Genomic DNA, 13,652 nt, shown 5'->3' with positions numbered 1-13,652 from the left:
GTCTTGTCTCTCTTCAAAGTATCGTAGTCGAGAAATTAGAAAATGCCCTAAATTTGCTCCAAACTTAAAGCATAATCCGATTAAGTTTATTTTGGGAAAGACCGGCATAATATATGTATACAGGTGCGTCATAAGTTCGCGAGGAAGCGTTGAAATATTTAAATAAAACCCAAAACTTTTGAGATAAAATTATGAAATGTTTCGATAAAAAAATCCAAATCTTGAGCCAAATTTTAAAATACATCGAACATAAATAAGTCTTAATTTTGGAATGAGACGTCTAAAGCTTGAGATAAAACGTCACAACTTCAAGAAAAGATATCAAAAGAACGAGAAGAAATGTCGAATTTCGGGATAAATCGACTGTCAACATTTAAAATAGAACATTGTGGTCAAACGCAGAAAGTTCAAGATGGCCACCTACAACAATAAAATAATTGTTCTATGGACACGACCAGCAGAACCAGTGCAGTCGAATGTGCCGCGGATCTATGGGAAGTCGTTTTATGTTTTACTAACCATTTAATTATATCATGAATATTAATGTTGATATCACTATTTTGTTTCATTAAATATATCATGAATTTATTTAATCATATCCTTTTCATGATATCAATAAATCAATGAGTGATATCATAAATTATGTTTTGCTTATTTTATGTTTAGTGCCATTATTATATATGGCTGACTTAATGATGTTATCCATTGAATATGGCTCAATTTGTGATATGTACGTCGTATTTATCGATATCATTAACTTAATTAAAGATATTGGTAAATCAATTCATGACATGGTGCCTTCCAATCATAAGGTTCCCGGTTCGAGTCCCTCCCAGATTAATGTATGTCATCCAGTTACAGAGTTGTTGACAATTCATAATCATGGACGTTAAATATGAATCTAAGAGACTGGCTTCGGTCAGCTTGCGGCTTTGATATGCCATTGAGGCTTCTTCGCGAGTTCCTGCTTGCAGGAGGATCGAAAACACATACATACATGATACATATCTTGATGTAAACTGATGATATCTTGAATTAGTCAATTATTAGATACCAAAGAACTTGTGATATCAACGATTCGATAAGTGATATCAATGAAAGAAATTATGATATCAACAACTATCCTGCAGCTCATCAATAAATGATATTTTAAATTAAGTTAAGATATCAAAAAATAACGAAAGATATTTTTGAATATTTAATAATATCATCGATCGATTTAGTGATATCATTAACTAATAACTGATATCATTAAATATTGAATAAAAAGTACGGAATTGGCAAGCTGATTTCTTATATACCACCTATCGGTAGTCTCAACCAGTTCTGACAAACAGAGTTTTACTGTAGATATCAAATGTGGTCTATTGAACTTGGTTAAGTTGCGGTTAGTTTATTCTACGAGAGTTACAGCTACTGACTCTGTCAAAGAATGATCATCTGAGATCGCAGAAATATTATGTTTAGGCATAGGATTTACAGATCTAAATACAGAGAATAAAATTGTATTTATTTTGATTATCGTGTCATCATTGTACATCTTATCTGAAATTACCAATTTCTTCCCGACAAAACGAAAGATCATGAATCTATCCCACAGTGCAGAAGGATCAACCCTGATGAAAGTTTACATGTTTTCGACTATTTCCCCTGTGAAAAGTGTCATGTGACATTGCTATATAATGCAAGTTATATCTGCAATGCTTTTGTGGGGTCAAAGGTCATTTGATGTCAGCCGATGTAAATCTGAAAAATCCACGACAATCATTATGAATAAATTTGAAATACTATTATTGAATCACAATCACATCTTGCATAGCATTCTATTTCATTCCATTGTAAAGTATAGAATAATGGGTTGCAGAAACAGAGTAAGCCTATAGTATAAATAATGTTACATGCCAATCCATCTCTGTACAACTCATGATAATTGGTATTAAGTAGCACAATTAATGAATACTTGATATAGAGTAACCCCTTTACTTGTCCAATATACATGTGAATACAGATTATTGTGCTAAACACACATTGACAAATCAAGATATATTCAAGATTCAATTCTTTAAAAGCTATAAAAGACAACAGCAAACGATGATCATTATTATTATTATGATTATCGTGATAAGACCCAGGCAGTTATAAAATCAACAACCTCTCCATTAAAAATATCTCAACGAACTTGATATGCATTTCAAATGCCAGTTTTGTCAAAAATAATTCCTTTTGGACAATAATCTTAATTTCAAAGTTATAAACTGATTGAGGAAATTAGGACACTTAGAAGTGACTGACTTTATTGAAAACTGCTAGCCAAACCTCCCAGAGGGTGTCTCTCGTTTGTCCCTCCCATCTTCATAAAGTTTGAATCCAACCAAGTCACAACAATTTCTTCCAAAATGCATGCCAAGGTATAATCATTTTAGTAACAAAATCTCAAAATCATCATTGTAATGCTAAGTTATCATTGGTTGCCAATTCTGCATCGCTAGCAACCAGTCAGCACAACTACCCATTCAGCAACAGAGAGATAGTATTGCAAGATAAGTGATGTAATAATGTTACCTGTTGAAATAAGTGTCAAAGGTTAAACACATAAACCATCCAGTAGCCTCTTTCCTTTTCCATGTGTCTCTGCAATAGTGTATAAACTGTACACGCTGTTATAAACTTCAAATTGCAGATTTTAATTGACTAAAAAAATAGTCATTTGTGAGTGAAACGATAAACTTGGCGCTTTGTTCACCTCTGATGTTTAGTTGATGTGCTCAGACAAAACAAAACAGAAATCTGGAAACCCCTTCAAGGCAAAAACCTTCTGGTTTGTACTTAATATACTAGTGTGAATCAGCATGGCCTGCAAGCTGTTTAATACTCTAAAGCAAGAACATAATTAGAATGTCTTTATTCATAGAAAAAAGACAGGTTTCTCATTTTGCAATCAAGCATTATAACCCTCGAACACAAATTCAATTTTCTTGGTAAAGTAAAAGACTGTAGCATTAGGTTGTGGACACATTTAATTCAATACAACCTGTGCACATAAACCATAATAGAGTTAGATGAAAAAGACAACATGAACATAACACAGCAGACACAACACAATGGTAATGGCTTAAGGACCTGTTGGATTAACCTAGATAACAAACTTGCACCTGCTGATATTATGAATCAGTATACAGTACTGGGGCATGGAAAATGCCACCCCACCACTTTATCAACTCATTTCTCTAGACTACTGGAATACTTCTAAGCTGGGAAAGGAATGCACACATCAATTCACCTGTCATTTGCAAATTGGAACAATGTTATATTAAAACAGGCTGTAGTATTTGGTATGCACTTGTTCAGGAATGCTTAAAATTCCACTATGGTACTAGTGTAGCTTGCTTCCTTTTAATTCATACTACCAAAAACATTCAAAGAAGAAAGCAAAACAAACAAACAAAAGCCAAATAAAGGAAAATACCAGAACACCTCGTGAAAGAAAAACATACCAATATGACGAGATTGATATTTAGTTTGTTGAACAAACCTTAAGCAAGGGATGACAAGCATGTTTTCTGTACTCTCAATGGTTATAGGTCATATCCAATCACAGAATGGATTAAAAACACAGTCAAATGTGACTGAATAGATAACTATAATCCAGCATTGTTGGGACCCATCCTCTCCTATCAAATGTATACTGAAGATGATTACAGGATTTACAATGAACCCAAACTAACTGACATTAATGGGATCACCAATTCCACCCATATGAAATATCCCATCTGCAATGTATTTTCCCATCATAACTGTAGAAACAATTTTATCTCAGCCTTATTACATCAAAAAATCATCTCTTTTACCATTTTCCAGTTCATTTTCAATAGGGATCTATTTTAAAATTGTAAATAGACACTGTAATTTTATAATTAAAATAATTAATCTAGTCCTGGGAGACACAATAACGAGCACATACTGTAAGGAAAGCCAAAAGCAATGTCCATGAGAATGAAGTAAGATATTTTTGTACCAGAGAAAAGTGCTTTCTGCTAAACACAAACGTCTCCAAACGTTTTTGTTGTTGTAAAGTAACAACACTTTTGCATGAAACTACCTCCGTGCCGGACTCGTGGACATTTCTTTGAGAGGTTTTCACGACAGTCTGACCCAACATTCATATAAAAAGCACCAACTCAAACCAGTTAAGAGTGAAATGGATAAGAAATTTCCAAGTGATTATTATGTGAGAAAGATTCAGCTCATGACACAGCCATACTTAAAAAAAAAATTCTAAGACTGTAAACAGACAAACAAACAGACAAACAAATAAGGTAACATTCATAGACTCACAGTATATACTTTCTGTATTGAATCATATAGAAAATATCAACAATAAAAAAATGAAAATGACAAGTACATTAATCCAGGTTTTAAAAACAATGTTGCAATAAACTTATTCTACCTAGCATGTTTTTTTCCTCTTATATAAAGATCTCTTTGAAAATGGAATGACACTATTGAATAGACTGGTATTTCATTTGTACATGAGTTAATGTTGACCATCTCCAACCACCACAGGGATAATGATGTACACACGAGCTGTAACAAGCAATAATACAACACACTGCATGAGGATTGTCAGTGCATGATGTTACATGCTACTAACAATACCTTGCACCCTGTACTCAAAATGGTGGAACCCTGGACTCAAAATGGTAAAACCCTGTACTCAAAATGGCGGAACTGGTCAAAAGAATTCAGACCAAAGAAGAGACTGGCATAATGAGTTTGATGAGTCTGAAGTCATTCGACGATACGGAATATTTGGTCACAGTATTCAGATTCTTGACTCTGGCACTGTGCGATAGACTTCTGCATGCACCAGTGTCCTGGAATTATCGGACAAAACTCGAACATGTGGTCTGGTTGAAAAACCCCCGTCATCACCTGTGAGAAGATACAAACAAGCAGTAAAACATAAGCAAGCATTCCCTTAGGAAAGGTAAGGAATGTTTACACAGGCAAGCCCTACCTCCTCTGTAACAGAGTGCAGACCTATGGCATGAATCTAGACAACAAAAAGTGAAATCAAGAATTGAAAAATCAAGAAAGATAATTGGAATTATCCAGTGCCAACTTCCTAGATAACGATGATGTATTGAACCTCATGTTTAAATAAAACTTGGTTTAGTAAAATTGCCAGAAATTGGCAAACAACAAAACACTAGAACTTTTAAATTATGAGTTCTTGCGTTATACTGTCTGTCGATGGTAAGTAATCCAAAACATAAATTATTTGGACCATTTCACTTTGAATGTGACTATACTGTAATGTTAGCAAGGTCATTGGGATAGAATTTGTTTGGCATTTTCTTCACTTCTTCCAAGCAGAAGAAAGGAAACACCATAGAAATCATCATAACATACCTGGATGATACAGTTAGATGATTTCATCACATTTTCACTACAATACGGCTCATTGGGCTTAGTAAGCAAATCTTTCTTAACTTCCCTTGGAGAAGTAATTTGCATTTGCCAGAATATGAACATAATATGTGTTAGATATTCTTGTAAATCATTGTGTCCAGGAGACACATGTTTAAGAATGAACACAATGGCTTTACACAGGGATCAATTACCAATTTCTCTTGGACTCGAGGGAGCAGGTCTTGTACAACCTTGATGTGGGTCCAGCCCTGCTTGTCCATTACTTATCACTATCCCGCTATCTAGGCTGTCCTGGGAGTGCAACATTCGAGCATTCCACGTTCCTTTCGGCTCCTTCCATTTGCCTTTGCTGCGTACCTCTCTGAGTCTCAAGGAGCCAAAGCCGTTGATGTAGCCCTGACGAGGAGGGGAATTCTGTCCTCCGTGTGATGGAGAGGAGGGCACAGTGTCATTTGGTGTTGAATACAGACTAAGATTGTCATGATACATTGACCAATGGTCAAAATGTCCCATGGTGTTTGTGCTGAACGAACTCCTACGATGGTAGAATAGTATGTAGGCTCCTTTAGATGCGATTGAATCCTCCGAAACAGAAGTCAGTTTTGTATCGTCAAAGTGATACCACTGGTTGTTGGTTGAGTTCTTGCAATATGCTGAGGACAAAAGAAAGATGTTTCTATGAATAACAATTAATTAAATAGTTTATTGAAATAAAAATAAATTGTCTAGGATGTGTCCCCTAACCATGTGTATTAAATCTAGAATCTATGGAACATAGTAGTAATAAAATATGTAACACAGTACTAATATAATATGTAACACAGTAGTAATAAACATAAGACATTGTACTAATAAAATATGTAACATAGTAGTCATAAAGTATGTAACATTGTAGTAATAAAATATGTAGAGCAACAAAGGCTGTAGTATAGTGAATGAATAGTACAAAACAGTGTACAAGATAACACTTTCAGCATAACAGCCATTAACTGTGCAGTGTACTTATTAGGTTTTTCTGTTCCACAGTAATATTAAACATTATGTTTGCACAGCTAAAAGTTGGAAATTTTAGATTAAGTATTTCTGGATTTAACATTAAATGTGTAAGTATCTCTGTTATATTTCTTTACCTGTGTAATGTCCACCACTGAGGTTACCAACATGGTTGCATACGGCATGTAGGTCATACATACAGTCTGGGCCCTGTGATGTAGTAGAAGGTCTGTGGTCAGAAGAGGACCTCCACTGGGACCATTTGGTAAGATTGTTGATCAAATTTATCTTACTTTGGGAGCCGGCTTGGTTGTTTTGGTTCTGGTTTTGCTCCACGTAGGAGGAAAGGTCGAGACCCTCGACAGGAAACTGAACCATCGTTGAAAGTTTATGTCTAGAAGAGGAAGTCTGAAACAGACCAAAGAACAAAGTGTGACCAAGACTGAAATCTTATGCCAGAAGCAATCTACCAGGACGTAAATCAATGTTCATGATCCTGTCAGCATTGACTGGCCCTCTTTATGGGGATAACTAGTAGTAAGCTATTTTATTTTGAGTAGGATGTACTGAAGGCAAACACCTAAATTATTTGATTTATATTATTGATTTCAAGCACACAATAAATGTCTTCTTCATGATGACAGCAATCCACCATGAACACACAAAGATTGTTCATGTTAAGGGTTCTTCAAATTCTCAGTATTTCTAGATTGTGATGGTTGAACCTCAAAAGACAATGGGTTTGTACATATTACAGTCATTATAATAAATACATACTCCAGGTATTACATATGCCACCATTGCCCTTTTTCAGTTGGCTGTATTTACAAGGTTCACACATTTGTTGACCTCAAATCACAGGGTATCACACATAAAACACTGGCACGATTCTAAAGGTTACAGCTTTTGGCATTCTAACCAAGATTTATCATCGACCAAATCTTTGTAACACTAATCACATCTTTCATTTTTAATTTAGTTTATGAGCAGTAAAATCATGACCAGCATTTTGCAGACAAGAATGGTCTTACATGGATCACTACCTTCTAAAACATAATATACTTCAAAGTGAAGCTTGGCTGAAATTCATATGATACATGAAGATCAACTGTAACAAGTAATAGAATTCTATTTAGTGTAATGAAGTCAAAGGTTGTTATCTAATAGCCTTACCAGATTGTAGTAAGAAAGACAGACACTCACATAATAACAACATTACCGGTCAGTGATAGTTAACTTCCAATTTACAGCTTAAACAAGATGAGCTTACAACCTCTGTTCTTAAATGAATTCTGACTACACCATCGGAGAGGTACTTCCTTCCAGATAAAGACAATTTATGAGGATTTCTTTTATAAGAACTTGTAGTTTATCTTACATTAGACTACGGTGAGCTTAAATTCAACAGAAATTCGTGATAGAACAAGATTATCTTATGCTTCCTTGCTTGCTGTGGACTGTGGTTCACTGCCAGAGTTGAACTTGTGATGTTCACCACCTTGTGATCAATACCATTTCTGTTTTGTTTGTAGTACTACGAAAAGGAGCACTCATGAACAGACAAGTGAAATAACCAAACATTGCAATTGGCCTTGAGAAACCTGCCAATAACAGGTCTAACATCGAAAGGGATTTTCCATTTCTTCTTTATTTTGTTATAGCGAAGGCTTAAAGGTCTTTGTTGAGATCATTTCATAAACGATCAAGTACATTCATTAACACATCCTTGGGTTTACTACATACTAAACAAAGAGTACGAATAACTATCTCTCCTGTTAATATCTGTTCCTTTATATTTCAATCAGGAGTTTATGTACTGTAATGGAACTTTTAAATTGCAAAGTTTCTAGGATACGTCCTGATAGGTATGAAAATGCAAAATAACTAGAAAAGAAGATTTCATTCAAGAGAAGCATTGTGTAGATTCTTCACACCTGTTTGAACCGCTTGAGATGTACCACGAGAATATCTGGGAGAGACCACAGACTTAACTTCTTGGTGCACTGCTGTAGCTTACGGCAGTTCATGCACTGCCAGGCATTGTCTGCAGCGAGCTGAGGATAAACAACAATAAGGACTCAATAGTTCAAATTGGTATTAAAACTAATCAGAAGAATCATAGATACTGCAGAGGCTATACTGCAGAGGCTATTGTAAACGAGTTTCTGATTGTTTCAATGCGTGTTACGCTGTGTTTTACGTTGTATGTCAATGATATGCATGTCGTCAAGCGTGGATAACATTGTTGCATGTGAGATGCCCTGCGCAATGTTCTTGGTTTAAACTAGCCTTTATTCTATTTGCTTCTGGTTGATTCTAATTAATTTGTCACAATGACAATAGATGAAGATTGACATGTATTTGTTTTGAAGGATTGAAGCCCAAAACTTCCTGTAAGTTGTTTCTCCTTAAACCTCCTTTGATGTAACATATTATATCAAGTATAACTCAAGAATGATATTGTCTATGAAAATTACTGTTTTGTTTTTATGTCATATAATACAGGGAGAACATTGTGGAGTTAGTATTTGAATATGCTTTAACTGTGTTTATAGATATTTGCAGTGAGAATTCTGTTCCATGATGATTTATTTTGTGTAAGGTTATAAGTATTCTTGTAGTTCATTGATGATTGTCATTATTGTTTATTCTTGAATCCATTTTCCACATACGACTGTTAAATATTATTGTTAATGTTTCTTTTGTCACCAGATTGTCCAGAATGACCGTCTAGAACCGACATTGAATATACTTGATTCAATGATTGAACATCTGATCTGCGTTGTGTGAATGTTTGGCTCTGCAACTGTCTAAAACAAATCTCTGGGAGATTTTATACAGCCATAACAACCACAAAGATAGAGACAAGGTAAATGGGTGAATGGATGGTTGGGGTGGGAGGGGGATTAGAGTGGGGGGGGATCATAAAGCTGATGGTGCCAAATATTTGTCAGGAGAAGTGGTGAGTTAATCCACCATTAACTTTTTGAGCTACTGTGTTTACAAGCAAGTGTCACATACATACCCAAACACACAAATATACGCAATCACCATCACATACATCCCTTTTGCCTTCGGCAAGGAATCAAAATGAACTCCAGATCAAATTCAGGAGAACATGAATAAACAACATTCTTATATCTTGTGCAAATTGTTCATCTCTCAATGAAGCTGTACTTCTCAAAGAAAACAAATCTGTTTGCCAGCTGTAAGTTCTAACCTTTTCTTCTTGTGTGAAGATATCAAGGCACTCCTGTAAGGTTGCACAGACAGGCTGTGAATGTGTTGACTTCAATCGACGGTAATCCTCGTGCTCAGCTATATGAACATCAATGGCTCCTTCCGAAAACCTGCATCATTGGAAATGAGATAGAAACCATGTGCCTATAACAGTGCATTGTAGGAATCAACCTTTCATATCGCAATAGCTAGCCTGTTAAGTAATGATATTTGCAAACATGAAGGCACTTTGTTGCTTAACATGGTTAGGCTTTATTGTCATGTAACGAAATAACAGTAGGAACAGTTTGTTTACATGTACAGTTAAACTTGCAGACAATTTTGTCTGGTTATTGTTGCAGTAAGCACATCAAAGTCACACATCTCTTAATAATTGATACAATATGCTACCTTCAGACATTTCTATGAGGAACTTTGGTATTTTTCGATAATATTTTTGATTTTCATCTCCGACTAAGCTTTATAACTTTGGAACACAGTTGTTCAGTTCAATGCTGAGACATTTCCAAGTACATAAAAAGATAGCTTTACAAAATGCCACGAGGGGTTTATACACAACATCTCATGTTTTTTTTTTACTAGAATTGAACAAGCTAGTTGGGCTCATGAATTATGTAACCCAAGGGACCACACCAAATTGATGCTAGATGGAAAATCAGGTTAACAAAATGTTGCTAGATGAAAATCACGTTAACAATCAAATAAATTTAAGGAGAAAACTATATCAGATTAAAAATTTACTCCCAAAAATCCACTAAATCACAAGTAAGCTAGTGTGTTTGACAAGTTAACACTAGTTCTGTATATGACATGAAATCATCCAAAGGTCAAATGGGAGATAAACAGGAATTAGTTGATGGTGATTTTTTCCCTTGCTTCTTCCTAATTCTATTGACTATAATTAAGGTATTTATATTGATTACATATCCTTGGTAGGTTGTGAATTTTCTTGCTAGTGATTCTCTTTGTAGAAACTAACCAAGTAGAGAAATTGTAGTTTCTGGAGTAAAGATTTCATTAATTTGTCCTCTACTCGTGGTGGTCAGCTAGGGAATTCTTGCAAATCAAATACAATGCTTTAATAATTTTCAGTAGTTCTACAACATTCAACTAGTAGGGTTCTTGTTCTTTTTGCAGCCTTTCATTCTCGTGTAAATGAACCATACACTTCATTGTGTGAGTACAACCTATTCTGCTGATCACCATACAAAACTACTTGGTTCAGACAAACTTGTAACACACTGAGACAATGTAAACAGGAATTCTTCAACAAAGAAACTATTGACAAGAACTGAAGCCCAAGGTCAGACCTATAACCTTCAGTTTATAGTTTGTATGCCCTTCTGTGCTACCCTCATATAAAAAAATCTATTGTTGGAACTAACACTACTAACAAGACTGCAAACAATGCATACAAGTTCTCCTGACATAATATGCAGAACCCTATAACAAATTTAGATTGGTTATTAAACATGATCTTATGGAAAACAATGTCTAGAAAAAAGGAGAGAAAGGTAATGCCAGAACTGCAATAAAGTCACAAAACATAAGAATATGTAAAAGGAATAGGGCGAGAAGTAGCGGCCGCAATTCACTCAACCACTTACATATAACCCTGCTACATAAAAATCGTCCAAACTCCCCTAATTGCAAAGGACACTTAAATGGTTGGCATGACATAGTTGAAAAACTAGTAAACAACATGTTAAGCACCAAGCAATGTCCAGTTGGGTACAGATTCAGTGATTCAAATGGATCAAGTTTCTACACCAAAACCACACTTACAGACATTTTGGGAGATATTATGAAAATGAGTGTCACTTATCTGTAGTGACTGATCACTAAGGGTCGAAAGGTTACCAGATTACTCAATATATAGCAGAGTGAGAGTGCCTAGGTTGTGGGGAGACAGGTAAGCAAATAAGCCAGAAAGTGAAGTGAAATGACAGACTCTATTGATACATAGCCATGTTCATGCTATGGTGGACATGTCTAGGCATACGATACTAAATCTGTGTGCTAAAGCCAAATGATTTGTATGAATCTCTTTGTATACAACAAGTTATTTAACATTCCTCCTCCCGCTATTTCCTAATTATCAATAATAGCAGAAATGTTATTAAGTAACTCACAAGTGAGTTAGGTCTTCCTTCCATTCTACAACTGCTTTTATATGTGGTGGTTCTCCTTTTGAAGCTGTGAATTGCAACATGCTATTTAGAAAGAGAAAGTGAGAGACATTTAGCACTGTTTCATCATTAAGAACAGTAGACAAATAGACACACTAATTACCTAAAAACACAGATTTATAATTATAGATTCACACAGTCATATACTAATATAAAACAAGGGCATGAAGGAAAATGAAATGTGGCCAGTTAATGCTGGATATAGACAAAGAAAATTGTTCAACATAAATAGCTTGCAAATATGAACATCACAGCCTTTTATACGCATCATACTAAATGAACCATTTATGGTGCAACACAATATTATGCAATATTACAACCAGCTCACATGATATAGCACCAGCACAACAGTTGTAGTACACCAGATACAACACCAGCTCACATGATACAACAACAGCTCACATGATAAAAAACCTGTTCACATGATACAAAACCAGTTCATATGATAGTGCATAAGATACAACACAATCTCACATGATACGACACCATCTCACATGATACAACAACAGCTCACATGATACAAAACCAGTTCATATGACACAAACCAGTTCACATGATACAAAACCAGTTCATATGATACAAAACCAGTTCATATGATACAAACCAGTTCACATGATACAAAACCAGTTCATATGATACAAAACCAGTTCATATGATACAAACCAGTTCACATGATACAAAACCAGTTCATATGATACAAAACCAGTTCATATGATACAAAACCAGTTCATATGATACAAAACCAGTTCATATGATACAAAACCAGTTCATATGATACAAAACCAGTTCATATGATAGTGCACAAGATACAACACCATCTCACATGATATAACAGCTCACATGATACAAAACCAGTTCATATGATACAAACCAGTTCACATGATACAAAACCAGTTCATATGATACAAAACCAGTTCATATGATAGTGCACAAGATACAACACCATCTCACATGATATAACAGCTCACATGATACAAAACCAGTTCATATGATAGTGCACAAGATACAACACCATCTCACATGATATAACAGCTCACATGATACAAAACCAGTTCATATGATACAAAACCAGTTCATATGATAGTGCACAAGATACAACACCATCTCACATGATATAACAGCTCACATGATACAAAACCAGTTCATATGATAGTGCACAAGATACAACACCATCTCACATGATATAACAGCTCACATGATACAAAACCAGTTCATATGATACAAACCAGTTCACATGATACAAAACCAGTTCATATGATACAAACCAGTTCACATGATACAAAACCAGTTCATATGATACAAAACCAGTTCATATGATACAAAACCAGTTCATATGATACAAAACCAGTTCATATGATAGTGCACAAGGTACAACACCATCTCACATGATATAGCACCAGCTCATATATGCTACAATGCCAGCTCACATGATACAACACCAGCTCACATGATAGTGCACAAGGTACAACACCATCTCACATGATATAACAGCTCACATGATACAAAACCAGTTCATATGATACAAACCAGTTCACATGATACAAAACCAGTTCATATGATACAAACCAGTTCACATGATACAAAACCAGTTCATATGATACAAAACCAGTTCATATGATACAAAACCAGTTCATATGATACAAAACCAGTTCATATGATAGTGCACAAGGTACAACACCATCTCACATGATATAGCACCAGCTCATATATGCTACAATGCCAGCTCACATGATACAACACCAGCTCACATGATAGTGCACAAGGTACAACACCATCTCACATGATATAGCACCAGCT

The 13,652-nt window shown here is 35.1% G+C and overlaps 1 protein-coding gene across 1 annotated transcript in view; it reads right to left on the bottom strand.

Annotated features, from left to right (window-relative positions):
• Positions 1-1,774: 1,774 nt before the first annotated feature.
• LOC139960265 (ubiquitin carboxyl-terminal hydrolase 43-like) overlaps positions 1,775-13,652 on the bottom strand; it is a 37,995-nt gene continuing 26,117 nt past the window's right edge. Inside the window, exons 6-11 of the mRNA XM_071958494.1 lie at positions 11,799-11,879; positions 9,647-9,776; positions 8,361-8,480; positions 6,564-6,834; positions 5,625-6,086; positions 1,775-4,932 (exon numbers count right to left, since the gene is read on the bottom strand). Of these exons, the coding sequence (XP_071814595.1) occupies positions 4,823-4,932; positions 5,625-6,086; positions 6,564-6,834; positions 8,361-8,480; positions 9,647-9,776; positions 11,799-11,879 (1,174 nt within the window). The 3' untranslated portion in view covers positions 1,775-4,822. The remainder of the gene's footprint in view (positions 4,933-5,624; positions 6,087-6,563; positions 6,835-8,360; positions 8,481-9,646; positions 9,777-11,798; positions 11,880-13,652) is intronic.

The sequence above is a fragment of the Apostichopus japonicus genome, chromosome 19 (assembly GCF_037975245.1).
Source record: "Apostichopus japonicus isolate 1M-3 chromosome 19, ASM3797524v1, whole genome shotgun sequence".
Taxonomy (NCBI): Eukaryota; Metazoa; Echinodermata; class Holothuroidea; order Aspidochirotida; family Stichopodidae; genus Apostichopus; species Apostichopus japonicus.
Note: the sequence above shows the minus strand (reverse complement) of the source record. Positions and strands in the feature narration are given on the sequence as shown.